Source organism: Drosophila sulfurigaster, chromosome 3, assembly GCF_023558435.1.
Source record: "Drosophila sulfurigaster albostrigata strain 15112-1811.04 chromosome 3, ASM2355843v2, whole genome shotgun sequence".
Taxonomy (NCBI): domain Eukaryota; kingdom Metazoa; phylum Arthropoda; class Insecta; order Diptera; family Drosophilidae; genus Drosophila; species Drosophila sulfurigaster.
The window spans coordinates 40,141,352-40,160,240 of NC_084883.1; the positions used below are offsets into that span (position 1 = coordinate 40,141,352).

Genomic DNA, 18,889 nt, shown 5'->3' on the forward strand with positions numbered 1-18,889 from the left:
TACCGCAATGCAATGCGCGTGCCAACTGCCCCGCCCCGCTTCGCCTTTTGCCCTTGCCCTGTCCCCCCTGTCACCCTACCCTTATTGGCTGACTCAAGTTGTGTTGCTGGTGCTGCTCGAGTTGATGTTGATGTTGCAATTAATCATTTGGTAGCCGGCAAGTGGCAATTTTCTTATGGCCTGCAGCAGCTCGAAACTCGGCTTGATGATGACACAAACCACAAAACACGCCCCCCAATCTGCACACGGTTATTTTTAGTGTGACCGTTACACGCCCACCTTCCTCCTTCCCCCTACCCAACACAACCAACGCTGTTGACAAACTATAGTATAATCGATTAATCGACTTAAAAATATACAATGATTACGTAGCTGGGCTATTTTTAAAGTCCAATCATGGCCCGCGTAAAAAATACTTTTGAAAAAAAACAAGACATTTGAAATATTAATTATTATTTATTAACACTTCACATAGCTTATTTTCGGAGAATTATGCATAAATTATCTCAACATTTTTATGTGACAAATTTTCGTGTTTCTTCCTTTTTGTTTTTTTTTTTATGTATCACGAACGCATTTAAGATTCTCAATTTTCTCTCCAGATGCCAAGTCATGTGAAAATTAATTTTGGTTGTTTGTCTATTTCGAAGATAGTTGCTATTGTTGTAAATAGCCAATTGAATTGGCATTCCACACAATTTTATTGGCCGGGCCACTCGAGATTACCGCGAATATTCCAGATCCAGATCCATTCATTCATCCATCCATCCGTCCATTGAACGGAAATGATCAGGCGGCGCCAATTCCGCTGATCACGTCAATGGGGTAGAAAATATCTAAAATATTTGGCTGGAATTTGACTGTCGTCATAGCTTTTGTCTTCTGACCACTGCGTCATCCGCCAGGGGGACGCCAAATAGGCGATCATGGCAGATCAGCAGATTAAAGATTAGTTGAGAGTTTTATAGTATTCTGTGTGTTTATGTACTTTTATTTGGGGTTTCTTTTTGATGCAGTTTTGTCCTCAAAATATTTTACCTTCAATTTCGTGTAGTTTTTTTGTTTTGCAGTTAATAATTATTGTTTATATATATAGTAAGTGTGTGTTTGTGGGGTGTGTATCAATCTGTTGTATATAATTATTATTATGTATTATGAAGCATGCACTGCCAAGCACTTTTCTTGTGACCATCTCATCTCTCATTAACATCTTCCACAAAATGAAAATCGTCGCCTCCTTCAGTGAGCGTCGATTTGAAAAACAGAACTTATCCATTAACTAAATTAAATACAATATTTCATTAAAGTAAAAATTTACATTAAGCACTAAGCACTACTAGATCTCTACACAACTCTCGCCTACTTTTGCTCTGTGAACTTGGCGATCTGCGGATATTTGCTTGGCTTATAATCGTTGTCCTGCTTGATCCTTTCGCGGGCATTCGTTCGCACCGCATCCGTGTACGCGGCCTGGACAGCAGCATCATGCGCAATTGCGCCAATCACAAGATCGGGATTAACGACAGGCACTCCACCGCCACCTGGTCCATTGGGTGCCGACAATCCGGTGCTTTGAATGGCACGTTGCACACCGCTGGCAATTAGGCATTCGACGCTCGACGATGGCTTCTCGGTCTGAATGATTTTGCGTCGCTTGGCTGACATCCCAGATATGTAGGCATCGGAGTAAGGCGGTTGCGGGTGATTCTGCTGCAAGTGTCACGAAATGTTAGTTTAACTCGGAGAGAACGTGCGAAAAAATTGTTAAACTTACCTCCGTTTGGGTTTGCAGGTCACGCGTGATCACGGGCAACCAATCATTGGGGAAATTATTGTGCCAGGGCTGTGAGCCGACGGTGACATCGGGCAGCGGTTTGTCCAGTTCGGTGGCACTGCTGCTGTTGCTGCTGCTGGCCACGTCGGCCATCTCCACATCGTTATCGAGCGCCGTCTGTGACTGCGATTGCTGCTGCTGCTGTGCGGGAAAGGCAAGCGGTGGAGGTGCAACGAATGGTTGCTATTAGTCGCGCTTTAGCTAAGCTCTTCGCAATTGCGTTTCGCATTTTTACTTACAGCTGCATCGGCTGGTGTTGTGGACTGCGCATTGCGCAGCACCAGGAACTGTTGGGCATCCGCGGTGTCCGTGTGCGTTGGAATCTCGGGATCAATCACACTGCACAGGAACTGCAAGGCTTCATTGCGCAAATCTGCGGGTGGCAACAAAATCGAAACTTTAAGGTAACTACTACATACTACAATTATGTTACAGTGAATATCGGTTACAAAATTACAAAAATTTTAAACTAAAATAGTTGTTTAACAAAATGCGAGATACTGAATTACAATCTTAATCTGCTTTTAAATAGCTTTAAAGGTGACTTTCTTTTATTAAGAAAACTAGATTATTCAACTAGGTGGAAACGCAGTTGAATAAATATTCAGTTAATTGCTTTTTTAATGTAACTATTTCCATTGGGAGTTGAATTAATTTCTTTTTGATTTTTTTTCATCATAATTTTAAAATTACTTTACATTTTTATCGCAATACTCATTTGTAATCGCTTTTAATCTGGAATGTTTAGTACTCTATGGGATATTTTGTAGAACTATATCGATATTGCAAATAAAGATTTCAGTATATTTTAGTATTTTGCGGTATATGTTTATTTTATATGTTTTATAAACTCATATTTATTATTTTCGCTGTAATTATAAAATTTTTAATCGGCTTTAATCTGGTATATTGTTTGGAACTATCTATATTCCACATATATTGTGTCTTCGGAATATTTTAGTAATTTTGGTATATTATTTTCGTATATTTTTAAAAACGAGTTACGGTTTTTTCATAGTCGAGCACTATAAGTTGCAAATCACCTGCCTAAAAATTTTCATTGCTATTCATATTGAAGAAAAAGTGAATAATTATAGCTAACACCGTCAGATAATTTAATAATCATTACTAAAAATGTTTGAAAATATTACTACCGCTTATAACCGATAAATACTGCAATTAACAAATAGTATATTTAGTATACTTACTCGATCGCAGCGGCACGAAGAGCAGCCGCATCAGCTGACGCCAATAGAGCTCGGCATTGGCGCTGCCCAGGCACAGGATAAGCACGCTGTAGAGCCGCTTGCGGAACTGTTCACGAATCTGTGTGAGACGCTGCTCGAACTGTGCATCCGCTTCGCAGTTGGTGCTGCATAGCTCGATGGCCAGACGCAGGCTCTGACGCAACGTGTTGCACACAGAATCACGGGAGTTGTACTCCGGTCGTTCGTACTGCGGCAGATACAGCAAACTGTCGTTGAACCACTCGAGGGCACGATCCAGAGCCGTGGACATCGTCTCCTCATTGATGGGCAATTCCTCGAAGACGCTGTGATGAAGGAACCGGCGGAGCTGAGCACGCAGATTGCTCGCATTGATTGTGGTTGCTCCTGTTGTTGGTTGGGTTGCGGAACTGGAGCTGGAGGCAGAGGCGGAGGCAGCAGCAGCGTCTGCTCCGGCGGCTGTTGTGGCTCCTGTGGATGAGGAGGAGGCTGAGGATGAGGAGGAGGAGGAGGGGGAAGAGGTGGAGCTGGCATTGGCACCAGGGACACTGGCTGTGACGGTGACGGCCACGTCAGCGATGCCACCCAAAGCTGCATGCGCACGATTTGTCAAATTAGTTACCAACATATTGTCAAACATGGACAAAGCTTCTATCAATCTAGCCCGTCTACTGTACCGAGGTGGATTACTCGCATTCGCATTCGCATTTGTATTTGTATTCGCACCAGCAGCAGGAACATTCCTCTCGAAAGCACGAGCACCACCACCAAAACCACCAACACCGCCGCTTGCCATCAATCTCGGCAAGCTCCGAGCTCGGTTGCTACTGCTGCTGCTGTTGCTGGCACGACGTCGCGCCGCACGCGACACATCCAAGGTGCCGCCGCTCTGGCCACGTGGCAAGCGTGAGATGACTATACATGGGATGATGAACGGATGAACGATGAACACGCATGCAAAGGCAGACTAAATGACCAGAGATGCAAACCTAGCTGCAGACAAACTATATAGCTATCAATGTGTGTATTTTAAGCTTTTCTAATTTCGAAGATTCAATTCGTACATCTTCAATGACAAACTTCCTAATTAAATATGAACTAATTCCCTACATATTATTTTCATTTTCATATTGTACACGAGCATTTTAGTCTTGATAAGATATAATCATTCGAATTATAGAAAAATATTATAACTAACAAAAATACCTATTATTTGCTTGCCCATAGGGTATAACAGACAAAAGAAGGCATCTTATAATGTTATAAAGTATATATATATATATCTTTTTAATTGTTGTACTATACAATACTACACTATAACATTTGTAACTATATAGACTTATGTTAGTAGTATTCTATAACTGATTTACAGTATAGACTCATACGCGCATATAAATATTTTTTTTAATCTGCTCTAATTTGAATTTTATATTATAGCCTTTAGAATTTCAATTAACTTTTGGGCAATAGTTTTCAATTTAACAAAAATGTGATATAAAGCTCTTAGATTTCTCATTATACTTCATTAATTTATTTCCTAGCTATTCTAAGAGTTTCAGCTGTCTCTAATTAAAAACTTCAGTCAAATGTAATGAAAGTGTATATATTTTAAATTTTAGCCTTTAGAGTTTAGCTTTAAAAATCTAAAAATCTGAAGAAATGACTCAAATAAGATATAACCGTAACTTACTAACATTCAAATTGTTGGACGTTTTGAGTTATCAAAAATCTAAAAAAGCCTTAAACTTTGTCTCTTCAAGGAAGAGGCCGGTTTGCATCTCTGGTGAATGAATGGGTTGGTTGATGGGATGATAGTATAGTAAAAGCAAACTACGTGACCCGCAACTAGCATAACCGCGATGCATCAAATGCTTACTGATCAAACTTATGCAACTACTTTCACTTACCAATGGAAGCCGCATCGATGTCGCCGGCTCTGCGATTGCTTCTGGCGCTGTTGGCATTCGTATTTGCGTTGCTGTTGTTGTTGCTCGTGTTGTTGTTGTTGTTCTGGGGCAAGGGAGCAGGCTCGCGAATGTGATGACTGTTGCAGGGCAAGAAGCGATCGAAGGCGGTGTGCGTGGGGGCAATTCTGCCAGCCCAATTGTTGTTGCCACCAATCTGTATCTGCGGCCGAGCTGTCGACCTTGTCTGTGTCGCCGTTGTGGGCAAAGTGTTGGCCCGCTGTTCGCCTCCGCTGCGTGTGCCACCCGATGTGGATGCCGCGACGCCAGTTGCTTCACTTGTTCCCGTTGCCGCTGCCGTTGCAGATGCTGCCGTTGCTGTTGCAGCTGTCGCATTGCCTCCAGCATCAGCAGCAGGTGCTTGGCGTCCCTGTGGATGCATTGCGGTGGCCATCAGATGCACAGGCAAATTGATGGAGATGATGTTGGGCACAAGTGTCGCTGCGGCGCCTCCGCCTGCCCCGCCAGCTCCGGCTGCCGCATTTGCTGCACCAGACTGGGTGGTAGCTGCATCGCCTGTTCCTGTTCCAGCCGCTCCATCAGTTCCAGCTGCTGCCTGTGCATGTCCACCTACTGCCATGTTGAGCAGACCCACCATGCGCCGCCAAGGATCTGTGACAAGAGTAACACAATTGATTAGCACATTCAAGTTGTAGTAGGTTTAATAAGGAATTGATGTGGTTATTGGGTAAAGAAATAAACAAATGTATTAAAATTAATTGCAAAGCTGAGCTCGAGTGTCTTGAGAGGAGCTTGGAGCAAACAAGAACGAGGAACTAAACGCATTAAATGAAATATACTATTAATATCGTAGAACTGTAAAGGTTATTCGAACCTTTTCTGAGAAGTCACTTCAGATGATTTATGGTATCCAATTGGACCATCGTACTATCTAAATAGATTTCGTTGACTTATGTTTAGTCCTATTTATATATCTGATTAGATCTTTCCCACTCATTTCTCATAATTTTCTTGCTCTAGTTAAAAGCAATAATAAACCAAGAAAGCTTTGTTATTTTCCATTACAGGGAATATTATGATGAAATACAAAATTTTATTAATTCAATATGGTGAAAAGGAAGCTAAAATCTAAAAATCTCTTTGGCTCATCTCATTCCAATAATCATTATTTTAATAAAATAATAATAATTGATATAATGGGCTTTTTCTTATATTGTTCAAAAATCAATTAAATGATTTAACAAACAAACTTTGCAACTGACAAAAAGCAAAGCAAATAAACGTTATAACAATAAGTCATGGGAACATTAAAATCTATTTTGGTTAGAGCTTTACAAATGAAGCTGAAACTATTTTGAAATTAATTGCAAGCAACTTTTTAATTAAACATTAAAGAGCAATAATAATAACTACCAAGTAGAATTTTATGAGCTGTTTTTAGCAATTAAAAGTTGCTTCATTGATGTCTTGAAAAGGCTGTAAACGTATTTTCATTACTTCCCAGCAATACCTAACTAATTAGATCTGATGAAATGCGCATTTATATAGAAAAATGGTATGTGCTGTTGTTAGCAATTAAAAGGCGTTTCATTAAACTGGATTAGGATTAGCAATTGAGCGCGGGATTTAACATTCGAGCGGAGTAAAAGTGGGGAAACGAAACCTACTAGGCGGTGGCAAAGGCACGGGCATATAGAGGCGCAACCTGGGCGTGGCTGCCTCATCGCCAGACACTGACATTGCTCGCTCCTCGTGCTCATCTAGAAAATGGCCACACAAATCAAACAAAATCAAGTGAAGAAAACAGAAGGGAAACAGTGATGACAAGGAATGTGAAGTGAAGTGACAAAGTGAAACTCACCCAAATCGGAGGGCGATGGTTGCTGATTCGGTGGATCCACGGGATCCTCGACAAAGTTGGGACTCAATTCCCAGAAACCACCAGCAGCATTCGCCTGTCCACCAGCAGCAGCGGCGGCAGACAAAGCATCCTGTGCAGCATTCCTCAGGGCATCCGCCGTTGCATTTGCGACATTCGGTGGCGAATTGATGGGAATGGCGACCACAGAGCCAGTTGCTGTCGCAGCATGCGGATGCTGATGGGGATGTGGATGCGTATGTGGTGAAGCCATGTCCGGCAGATTGGCCGCAAACATATTGTTCGAGCGTATGTAGCCACTCTGCTCGACGAGAATGGGACGACAGGTGAGCACCCGGGGTCCAGGCTGCGACAGATCCAACATCAGATCGGAGATGGCATGCTGGGCATGCGAGAGATAATGGAATGCCTCCGAGACGCGATCAAAGATCCGCTGTGCATTGTCGCGTGCCACATTCTCGCCCTGGCCTGCCTCCTCGCCGCCTTCCGCCTCCTCAAATGCGGGATCCTGTTCGAGTATCTCGTAGTAGCGATCGACAAAGGGCGCCAAACGCGTTTGCACCGTGCGATATCGTTGTATCACATTCGCCAGCACCTGGGGACGTGTGCGACGACGCGGTCCAATGCCAGTGACAGCCACATTCGAGCCATTGGCGCCGTTGGCATCATAGCCAGCCGCATTGGCAGCATCGCCAGTTGCTGCTGTTGATGCACCAGCGCCAGTTGCTTGCGTTGCAGCCGCTGCGGCACCTTCTTCATCATCATCTCCCAGAATGGGCATAATATCATCGGCTGCCTCGTCATCCGACACAATCACGTCCTCTATGATCACAGCAGCTGCTGCTGTGGGCTCCTCACCAACATCGCTGCCAGCGCCGCCTGCAGCAGCATCATTTGCCGCCTGCTGCGGATCGCCGCCTGCCTCATTCGTATAGACGGTGGGCAGCTGGACAACTGTGTAGTTGCGTCCAGGTGTGTTTCGTGACAGTGCTGCATTGACAGCATCCTGCACCATGTCGATGATATTGTTGTTGCGTGGATTATCGGTGGATGAGACGCCCACCTCGACCACAGTGGATTCCATGGTCCAGCGACCGCGTTGTAAGATATCCAACGATTGATTATTGAGACCCACTTCGGGATTTTCCAGATAGGCGGCAATATTGTTGGCACAGTCGATCATGTGAAGCGCCACGGTGATGCGATTAATGCAAAACGACGATGAGTTGGGAAAGCGATTGGGTGGCGTACGTGTCTACAAAGAAAAGTGGAGAGTTTAGTGACTAACTTAGCAGTGTAGAGATTTAAGCTTACGCCCGCGGTGTTCAAGGCGCCATTGTTGACGGGTATGGCCATAGTGCCCACGAGCATGCCGTCGAGTGCTCGAAAATACGGTGAATTGCGCATATTACGTGGCGCCGGTCGACCGGATAAATTGCGAAAGCCGCTGCGTTGCGGTTCATCGTTGTTGGTGGCATTGGCGCCGCGTTGCGAAAACGGCGGTCGCTCGGCCACATGCAGCACCTTGCCATCAACATCTGTGTGTGTGTGTGTATAGAGTGGAGAGAAGGTAAATAAATGCAATTTGTTGGGAATTTACTGTTGTGTGACTCACCGTATTCTTTCACCTGCTTATCATCTGCCAACACGCGTCCCTGGTAAATGATGCGTTGATTTTCCGCGGCAATATTTGTCTTTTCCGCTATCTGATCCTTGAACTGTCGTATGGTTATCTAGAAGAAAAATGGCAAAAGCGGTTTAGCACAACACAACCTCAAAAAAGGCAAAAACACTCATCAAATGCATAGAAAAAAATTCCCACACACACACACACATACTTACCTCATTGTCGATGCTGAATTCGTGTGTGCGCGCATCTAAAGTTTTCACCTTCAGGTTTATTAACATTTTAACGGCCGTCGCTTATTGGCGTAATTGCGCTGCACAAATCTATTAATTTCGTTTGCTTTTTATCACTGTAATATAAATTAAAACTAAAACAGACGGCGCTGTTCTGTTTGGGGAGGGGAAGAAAATCGGTGTCGATGTCGCGATATATCGCTTTCGTTGTAGTCGTTTTTTTTTTGCCAATCGAATCGCAATCGTTTGCCGCTCTCTTTGCACACACACACAACCACGCACTCACACTGTATCGTTCTCTCTCTTTCGCTCACCGTCTAATCGCGTTGCCTTTTTACACTCCGGTCTTCACTATAGTTTTGATCTATTTTGCAAAATCGAATAACATACAATTGGTCTGTGGCGAAATTCAAAGACGCTTTTATCGCTTCAACACATCAACGAAGGCGCCTACACTATTTGAAATCGGAAATGTTAAAATAAATTCTATATATCCGGTGAATTTTGACAAAAGTTGTTTGCAAAAAAATTAAGCTGGCGGTTGAGGCGGAGAATGCACAGTTTTTGTTTTTTACTATAGATTTCATGTATTTTATACAATTTGTGTACGTTGCGTTATACAATTGTTATGCACAACTTGTATTAATTTGTTTTTATTCGTTGTGAATTGTTTTTTATTAATTTATTATTTTCGTTCCGGCAATGCTGGCACCAGCGTGACCGCAAGTTTGACTTCAATATTCACTATTTTACGTCATATACCATATTATACCAGTAGTACTAGTATTTAAAAAAGCACAACTTTTTAACATCTGTTTTGAGTATGAAGTAATGGTTTTCTGGTATTACATTTTGATTGTTCCCCTAAAATTGCTAGAACGTTTATTAAAAAGTAGCATGTAGATTGAAGAAGCAGAAATAAAAAATATAGTAACGGTTATTTTGCAGAAGTGAGTTATGATAAGCTTTATCCGTTGTGATGGCTAATAAGATTTTTTATGAATAAGTTTCATCCCTGGCACGCAACCGATTAATGGTATCTATCGCTATCTTCTACAGCTGTTGTGTAAGAAACTTTGCAACACTGAAAAGAAGAAATTATAGCTAGCGCGAGTTTTAATGGTGGTATAAAAATACTGAAAAATTTTTAAACGTTAATAAATAAAGCAACATTAACATTAGTTATTATGCAATTTTGTATTTAAATAAGAAAAACACGTCTATTTATGTAAAATTCAGAACCTATAAAATGTGATATATTATTGATAGGCAAACGGTCGTTCTTACTTAAGCAGTCTGGCAAGGCCGCCAAGATGTGGTAGCCCTGACAAATTAGGCGGTTTATTTGAAATCTGTTATTCTTACTTCACAATTGAAATTGTATGCTGTGAATGAAAAAAAAATGTAGGAGTATAGTAATATTGTTGATATAAAGGTTTTAATATCATTAAGATATTCTGAAAATTTGGGCTACGTGGGACTGTAAATAAGTGTTGACTGCGTGTCCACATAAAAACGCTTGACGTGCATGCCGCATATATTAGGGCAACTAACTGTTTTGGGGTGGCATTCAACTTCCTCCACTAAGCCTCAGGTAACCTTCCACGACGTTCGCTTTGAGTTGCATCCTGTGGGAATTTTGGGCGCTGCACACACACAAAAAAAAAGGGAATAAGAAAACAAGCGCCGTATGAATAATAAGAAATAAACCAGGAAAAGCCAACGCTGCAGCAAAGGTGTAGAAGAACTTTTTGCTTTGAATATTTAAGTGGCAGGAGCAGAAGAAGAAACACGGGAGAGGGGACGAAGCATTGCAAGGCAACCGCAGCTAACACAATTTTTCTTATACCCCAAGAAATGTGCGGAAATGTGATTTAATGCCAGCGATTGTGAGTCCTTTGCAAGGGCTCAAAATGATTGCCGAATCAAAGGGATTTATGCAGTAAATTCTCAGCCATTTAAGGCAGCCAAATTTAATAACAACAATTTGTATTATAAAATTTGTTTATATAATTGGCCATGGATTAAAGGGTTTGATAATAATAAAGATATATATATATATATAAAGATATAAATAATAAAGAATTAATTTATATAAATCATAAATCATAATAAAATTAATTTATCCAATATTATAATCTTTAAAGATATTTGCTTTAAACTTTTATTTAGTTTTTAAATAAATTCAACGTAATTATAATACTAATTGTTAAATAATCTTTTTAATTTTATAGATAATAATAATATAAATTATAATAACTAGAATTTTATAAGGAAAATAGAATATTTTAAGTTTTGAATTATAACACATCATTTCATATTTCTCACTTTAAATATTGCAATTATGAATTTATAATAAATTTCAAATTGTTAATTTATTGTCATTTCTTAAATTCTATTTCGTAGAGAAAAGCATTTTTTATTCATTTTATTTTATCAACCTAAAAAAATAAAATTCTTTTTATAATTCAGCTTATACGTATTTATTTACATTTCGCATTTTTGTATATTTTGGAATAAATAATAATTATTTAAGTTTGCTTCGCACTTCGCGCGCAATTTACAAATTGCTTTTAAATGGGCTGTAAAAAAGTTTTAATGAGTTTTCGACACTCTACGCTTCCCCTAAGCAGGCATACCAACATCTCTCTCTTTCTCTCGCACGCCATCTCTCTCCTCTCTCTTTCACTCTTGCGTTTATGCATTTACATTTTCATTATCATCTCATTTTTTTTTTGACTTGCTGTTTCTATTTGTTATTGCTTGTATTCATTTTTTTGTGCCTTTTCGTTTGGCGCCCTGGCCTGAAGTGGGCGTGCTTTGTGGGCGTGACGTCTTGGCTGACATTCCATTTGGAATACAACAACAACAATAATTGCTTGGCGCTTAATGAAATTATATCAATCGGGTAGATCAGCTAACCACCCTGCGAGTGGCTATTGTAATTTTTTCCCGCTGCTTTTGGCAGCTGGAAAATGACTTTTACTTTTCTTGCTTTTATTGTTAATATTTTCATTAGAAAATTTGAATATTTCTGCTTACGAAATGTAAGTTGTAATCATTTCTTGGCCAACTTTACGCAATTTCACAAGACTTGTTTTTGTTTTGTTGTGTTTTGTTATTTTTGTTGCTTTTCTCATTTCACGTGACGGTCAAGGGCTGCTCCGAAGTCTCACGTCAAATTAAATCAAGCCATAATATAAAGAAAATTGAAGCCAAGTCCCCTTTGTACCATAAACCAGGGCCAGGAAATACACACACACACATACGCACATATCTCATAGAAGCACACAGCATGGGCAAGGCAATTGGTGTGAGTGTGAGTGGAAGGGGGAAGGAATATGTAAGGAAGTGTGTTAGGAGTTGGGGTTGCATGATGTAAGACAAAGACAGAGAGCAGCTGATTGGCAATCTAACACCCTGAAGAATATCGGACTTAACCCTCAGTTGCTGCTTTGAGTATGAAGATGCTAACAAAATATTAAAAAAAAATTATAACTTGTTTATGCTATATGTTTTAATATGTAACTATACGTAGTGATTAAAAATATAAATATTTGTTTTGAAATAAAAACTAAATTTCAGAATATAAAATATAATTTTATTATATTTCTTATGTAGATAAATATTAATAATAATAATTTTCCTTATTTCGTAACTTTTATCTGCGGCACTAATTAAACACATTTATTTAACGTCAATAATAGTGCACACTGTACACACAAGGGTTAAATTGAGGTTAATAAGCAACCGCAACAGCTGTATGTGTGTGTGCGTGTGAGTGACTGCTGCAAATAGTTTTACAGGTCACACTTGTAATTGTTAGTAAATAATTTGCACTTACCAGTGGCAATTGCACTGACCCCATAAATATCGTTAGTGTGCCGCGAATTTTCGACGCCAACTAAAAAGAAAAGCCAAACTAAATTTATAGTGCACACTTAATCTAAGCTGTCAATGTGAGTGTCTGCAATGCCAACAACAACTGGAGCAACTAGCGTAATTGCTGTGCATTACGACAAAACGTAAAATTGCACAACGTTACGTATGTGAGTGTTGTATTGTTGTGTTACGTTACGAATTGACCTAAACACAAACACAGGAACACACACGCCCACACATGTGCAAGGCGAAGAAGAAGTCGTAAAGTTTTAGTTGCATTTCGTTTCGTTTTCATCTTCGTCTTCGTCGTTGTCGTCTTCATCTTCTCTTTTGACTTTTAATTTATGTTTCAATTCCAATTAGCAGACGAGGCGCGTGGAGCTTTTATGCGAGTTCCGTTAATTGACTTTCGGCCTGGCGCTGGCGCGTCATTTGTAATTGTATACTCAGCAATAAGGAAGAGCGAGAGCAAGTGAGAGAGTGAGGTTAGGTAAGTAGAACGTTTATTAGCCAGGCCAATGCAGCTAATTGAAGTTCAAATTGTACTGGGCGCTTAGCCAGGAAACCGTTGAAATGTAAGCACACACACAACAACACTCAGTTATTGAGTTACTCATGTGTGTGTGCGTGGTCAGGCGAAAATATAAAAGGCAACTTAAAAGCAAAAGAAGAAGACTTAAGACGAATTCACTGCAAATTCACTTAAGCGAAAGCCAATTTAACAGTCAATACAAAGGCACAAAGTAAGTGAGAGAGAGGAGAACACACACACATGCACACATACATTGAAGCAGTTAAGCACCCACACAATCACATGACGATTGTAAGGCAAAGGGAAATAAAATCAAGCATAAATGGAATAATACAATTTATGTGCCAAATTTCATAAGAGCCATAATGGAGCCACACACACACTCCCACATACATGCACACACACGTGCACACAAACACAAATCAAGCAAAAGTCATCAACAAACAAAGGTGACTTCCATATACACAAGAAGAAGACGAAGTGGGAGAAGAAGAAACAGAGTCTCGAGTAATCGTAATCACATTTGTGTTTTCCTGGAGAGATGCTGAAAATGTTGATGCTATTTATGTGTCATTTTCATTGCGCACAACTTTTTGCAGACGGTCAAGGCAACAATGTCCTCAATCGGACTTCCGCTTCCTCCTCCACTTCCTGGCTCCCTCTCTCCCTCACACATTCAGTTTCTTTATATGTATGTGCGTCGTTTCTCTATCTTCGTTTTCGTTTGCTGCAAGTTAACAACATTTGCTTTACGTTTGCCAATTGCATTATAACTCAATTGTAGCTGAGCGATTTTTATGGCTATATATCGACTCGACTTGAGTCGCCTCCTTCACTTCGATGGTTGCGGCAATTGAGAACGTTACAAATGCAACAAACACTACATCAAAGCAACTGCTCTTCAAGTGTTGCCATTGGTAATATTTCAATAAGATCAAATAAAGTATATAGTTGTATAGAGTTTTATTACAACACTATACCAAACCCTAAATCATTTAAATATTACTGTTGAATTGATAAGCTGATGTTTTTACATAAACTTTTGTAGAATATGAAATTAAAGAATAATATAATATATAATAATTTATAATATAATATTGAATTTAATATTTAATGTATAAATACTAATTTTAAATATTTATTATTTTATGTAATAAATTATTTTTAATAAAGTTAGTTCCCAAATTTATAGTTTTCGTAAACTGAAAATAAACAAAAAACAATTTTATTTTAATTACGGATAAACAATGTTCTAAAATTACATTCAAATAAATTAGGCTTAATTTATAATTAATAATTTTAAATTGAAATCTGAAGACTACTATTTTTTTTTGTATATTTCAATTTAAATATTATTATTAACAACCAAAATTTGACTCACTTTTTTAACATTTATAGGGAAAAACAGAAATGTTCTCTAAAAAAAATATATATTTCTCATTTATAGAGAAATACACATTTATGTTATATGTATATTTCTTATCTACGAATACATTGAAATATATAATTTCCTCCATATTTTTGTCATGTTAGAATATATAAAAAAACGATTTGTATTGTTTTTAAATAACAACAATAATATACGGGAATTCTACATTAAATGGAGTTCTTCGCAGTTTTGAGACTTCAAAGTGTATCTGACTATATTTTCTATTTTTTTGAAAATTATCTGGATAATTGACTGAAGAAATGAAATACTATTTATGACCATTTTTAATTTTATATTTTTTTTTAACCCTCACTGCAATGATGAGCAATTTGTCTCTGCACTTGAACTTGAGCATATCAAACGTAGATTATTTTCCACATTACACAAAACATTGTCAGCTCTCAAGCACCACAAATACTTGTTACAAATCCGCTGTGATCATGCGTAGAAGACAGTTAAGTATTTTACCAGATGAGTCGCATTACATTCACTCGACATAAGATGTAAGCAGTTGAATTGAAACTGTCGGAGTGCATTAACAATTTGCCATCTTGGCCATCTTTAATGCATCTCCGATGGGTCATAAATTGTGCTGGTTGCTGTTCAATTTTTGGGCATAACGTGCGCTTGAGGGCACTTCAGAGGCATCCACAATACGAGTATGTGGAGCAAGTGCGGCGACCTCATGACCAGTTCAGTTGAGTTCGAACCAAAAACAAATAAAGAAAACACTGAGCAATTGTTTTGTTATGCAATGACTTTAAGTGGGAGACGGTGACACGCCCTCTACATTGGCTGTCGTTGTAAATTGATTTGCCACGATCTCGAGATAGAAATGGATTTATGAAAGTCACGCAAAAGCCAATCGCATTAGCCGAAACAACAACAACAGCAGTAACAACGTGTAACTGGGCCAACATATGAGTAATTGGCCTGGCCTAGACTCCAAGACTCAAGACTCGAGACATTTATAAGCCTTGGCTGCGACTTCAAACAGCAACAGTTGATCGCATTTCCTCACAGCTTGAACATGGCCCAAACAACAACTTTCCTGGCATTCACCTCAGCTCTTCTCCTGCTTTTGGCTCCTGCCTGGGCTGGCATCATCGCTCAACCGAGTCTCAGCTATGTGGGCGATGAACACGCAGTGGCGCACACCCAACAGAATGTGGTGAGGAGCTTCGATGGCACCGTCTCGCACTATGCCAAATCGGTGGCCACGCCCTATTCCCAGGTGCACAAGCAGGACACACGCATCAGCAACAACGTCTATCAGCCGGCCATTGCCAAGACCGTGACTTATGCCGCTCCAGCTCAAGTTTACACCCCGCATCAGCCTGCTGTCTACACTCATTCAGCTCCAGTTGCCGCCGCTGCTCCAGTTTATCAGCATCAGCAGCCCATTCCCTCGGCTCCCGTGACTTATGCCAGCCACCAGCCTCAGACTGTGATTCACTATTCGCCAGCGGAGACCGTTTCCCACATGAGCTTCGATGGCTTCGGCACCCACTGGGGCTTCTAAGCAGATTGTGTCTGTATTCCTCTTGTTAACTCTATGATTAAGATTTTGAGAATTAAATAAATTGTTTGATAAAACTAAAATGTAATGTTAATGGGCAAAATAAGGAGAAGTTCTTTTGAACTCATTGCTTTAAATGGGATTGAAAAGGCAGACAACAGTTTCATATTTGAAGACCTGGTTCTTTATTGTTTCTGTTAACTCTATGCTTAGCATTTGGAGAATTAAATAAATTGTTTGATAAAACAACATTATTATATTGGATGCAAGAATAAGGAGAGCTTTCTAAACTGTTTGATTTAAGTGGACGATTGGGTTTTTCTTATGATTTTAAGGAATTAATAAAGTAATTTGTACAACAAAAATGTAATGTTGATATAAAAATAATAAGGAAAAGTTGCTTCTGAACTCATTGATTTAAATGGGAGTCATAAGTCGGACCACAGCTTAATAATTGAATCAACTTTTTTGTGCAGCTTGAAGTGTCAATCATAAACTGTTAAAACCTGTTTGATACTTATAAACAAAAGAGTCTTGAACTGAGAAATTAACAATGACAAATTTATGTACATACATAATTATGTACATTATGGTATAAGTTTCTCTTTTTTCTTTCTTTTTGCAATGTACTTCATGTTTCATGCTTACTTAGCAAATTACGTATACATAATATTAGCAATATGTAAAAAAAAAAAAAAAAGATTTTGCATTTTAGATAAAATATTCGAATATATAATAAAGACATTTTCATTGGTTAATTTAAATAATTTGCTTAATTCGAATAATATTTTAAACTGCTTGTGCTCATAAGAAATTCTCGGAACAAGCCAAAATATTGCGTATACTTAATATTAATAAGACAAACAGTTTTATATTATCTAATAATAAAATACAATATTTCGTGACATTTTTCAGTTCAACTTATTTTTCTATTGAGTATACTATATTTATTATATATACTCGTATAATCATTATGCAAATTATAAACTAATTATAAGTTGACTATTTTTAGCTCAAACGCAGAGGCAACACAGGAGGCAATATATGAGTATACATTCTTTTTAAGAGTTAATTGTTTCTATATTATTTATAAAACAAAACAGCAAAAAATATTTTAAAATTAAATTATTTGTAAAATTTTAAAATAAATGTGTGTATTTCATATATTTGTTTAGCTCAAAGGGATAAGGCAATGCCTTGCGTATACATAATATTTGAGGGAATGAAACTTTTATATATTTTTTAAATTAATAATACGGCATAAAAAATTGTTCAATATCAAGTATTTGTTAATTAAAAAATATATATATTAAATAGAATATATTTATAAGAATTTATTTATTCCCTATTTCATACGATTACGAGTAATAATGTGTAGTAAATTTATTATGCACGAAACTTGTTTCTTATTAATTACAATAAAATATATATAAATAATTCTGTAACATGGTTTGTCACCTGCGACACTATTAACAGTTAAATAAACATAAACTTAAACCATTTTAAAAATGAAAATAAGATTAATCTTAGGAACTTTTCTGTTTACTATCAAATGTATGAATTTGTTCATATTTTGGTTTGCGTATACTATAAATTCCTTCATTTTTGCAATTATCTTAAAACAGAAAAATAATTCCAAAATTATTTTTTTCGTCAGATAATTACCCATATTTTATAATACTTATATATAGAAAACTGTACTCTCCCTTTATAATATATCATGCAATGGTAAATGAATAAATTCATAATAAATGTGTCAGATATTCTGATGATATGGTATTTTATATTTATTATTAAATTATTAATATTATATAATAGGTAATGCATTTATTACATATTTTATGTCACCGTCAAACTAACATAATCATTGCTTATTTTGTATTTATAATATGCGTAACATATATTCCTTAGCCGGAGTTTATTTTGCTCACGTTTCAGCTGCGTGGTGTATAAACAAATCATAAAATAAAAATCCACACAAAGTGCACTACAAACAGCCTCGAGATGGAGCTGGAGCAGGACATTAAGTTGTTGTCTCACAAGCCACTTAGCAAGGGGTTTGGCTTGGTTACGTGATTTGTGCAGTGCAAACTTAAAAATCGGACATTGCCAGCTACGTGACTCGCATTGCCAATTGCGAAAGGAAAGCAGCAGCAAAAGGAAAAGCCAAAAGGACACGACATCAACGGAACTAATCGGATTTTCACTTGATTTTTCCCCTTTCAACGTTTTCTTTTTTTACTCTGCTGCATCTCGCTCGTTATAAATTATGCACACTGCCAATTGAGAGGGTCATAATCTATAAATTGAAATCTGATTTTTGCTACCTCATTAATTTTGCAAGTAGCAAGTAAAAAAAGAAACGTCAATTGAAGCTTGAAAGTTTTTTAGCTCATCAGTTTACATAAATGATAGCTCCATTAGATGGCAATCAGCTGAATGGATGCCCAAAAATTTTGTGGAATCCTCTTCTGGCTAAAGATAAAAAAAAATAATTCCAACCAATTTTCAACTTTGTGCAGAAATTTTAGGTGAATTGAAAGAGTCTTTTGGCGTCAGTTGCAACAATTTGCAAAGCGTTCAGAGAAAAAAAAAACAGAAAATGTGGTCATAAACAGCTCTTAAATGCAACAGTCGGCGGTTTCTGAGCTACTCGGCTCAGCTGCTTCCTAGATCCTTGTTGAAGTCCTGTTTTGCAGCCGCTGGCTCGCCACTTGACTGCGCGAAAAAGGCGCAATGATAAAATATTTGCCTCGCCGAGCCAAGTAAATTGTTGGTAAAAAGTTGGTGGAAAAAAGAAAAT

The 18,889-nt window shown here is 38.2% G+C and overlaps 2 protein-coding genes across 10 annotated transcripts; one reads left to right on the forward strand and one right to left on the reverse strand.

Annotated features, from left to right (window-relative positions):
• Window positions 1-960: 960 nt before the first annotated feature.
• On the reverse strand, window positions 961-9,437 carry LOC133840308 (large proline-rich protein bag6). 9 transcript variants are annotated; one of them, XM_062272065.1, is made up of 10 exons: window positions 8,707-9,437; window positions 8,480-8,597; window positions 8,179-8,402; window positions 6,847-8,119; window positions 4,968-5,636; window positions 3,043-3,975; window positions 2,074-2,207; window positions 1,775-2,017; window positions 1,364-1,710; window positions 961-1,279 (listed from the first exon to the last, which is right to left on the reverse strand). In XM_062272065.1, exons 1-10 carry the CDS (start codon window positions 8,770-8,772, stop codon window positions 1,276-1,278), a joined length of 4,011 nt encoding a protein of 1,336 aa, XP_062128049.1. In that variant the 5' UTR covers window positions 8,773-9,437; the 3' UTR covers window positions 961-1,275. The 9 variants fall into 9 exon arrangements, with proteins under 9 accessions (XP_062128049.1, XP_062128054.1, XP_062128053.1 ...); XM_062272070.1 differs by having other exon boundaries at window positions 961-1,710; window positions 1,775-1,966; XM_062272069.1 differs by having other exon boundaries at window positions 961-1,710; window positions 1,775-1,969.
• A 6,117-nt stretch (window positions 9,438-15,554) lies between these two features.
• LOC133845059 (larval/pupal cuticle protein H1C) lies at window positions 15,555-16,151 on the forward strand. Its single transcript, XM_062279397.1, has one exon. The coding sequence runs from the start codon at window positions 15,598-15,600 to the stop codon at window positions 16,087-16,089; it is 492 nt and encodes a 163-aa protein (XP_062135381.1). The 5' UTR covers window positions 15,555-15,597; the 3' UTR covers window positions 16,090-16,151.
• The last annotated feature ends 2,738 nt before the right edge of the window (window positions 16,152-18,889 follow it).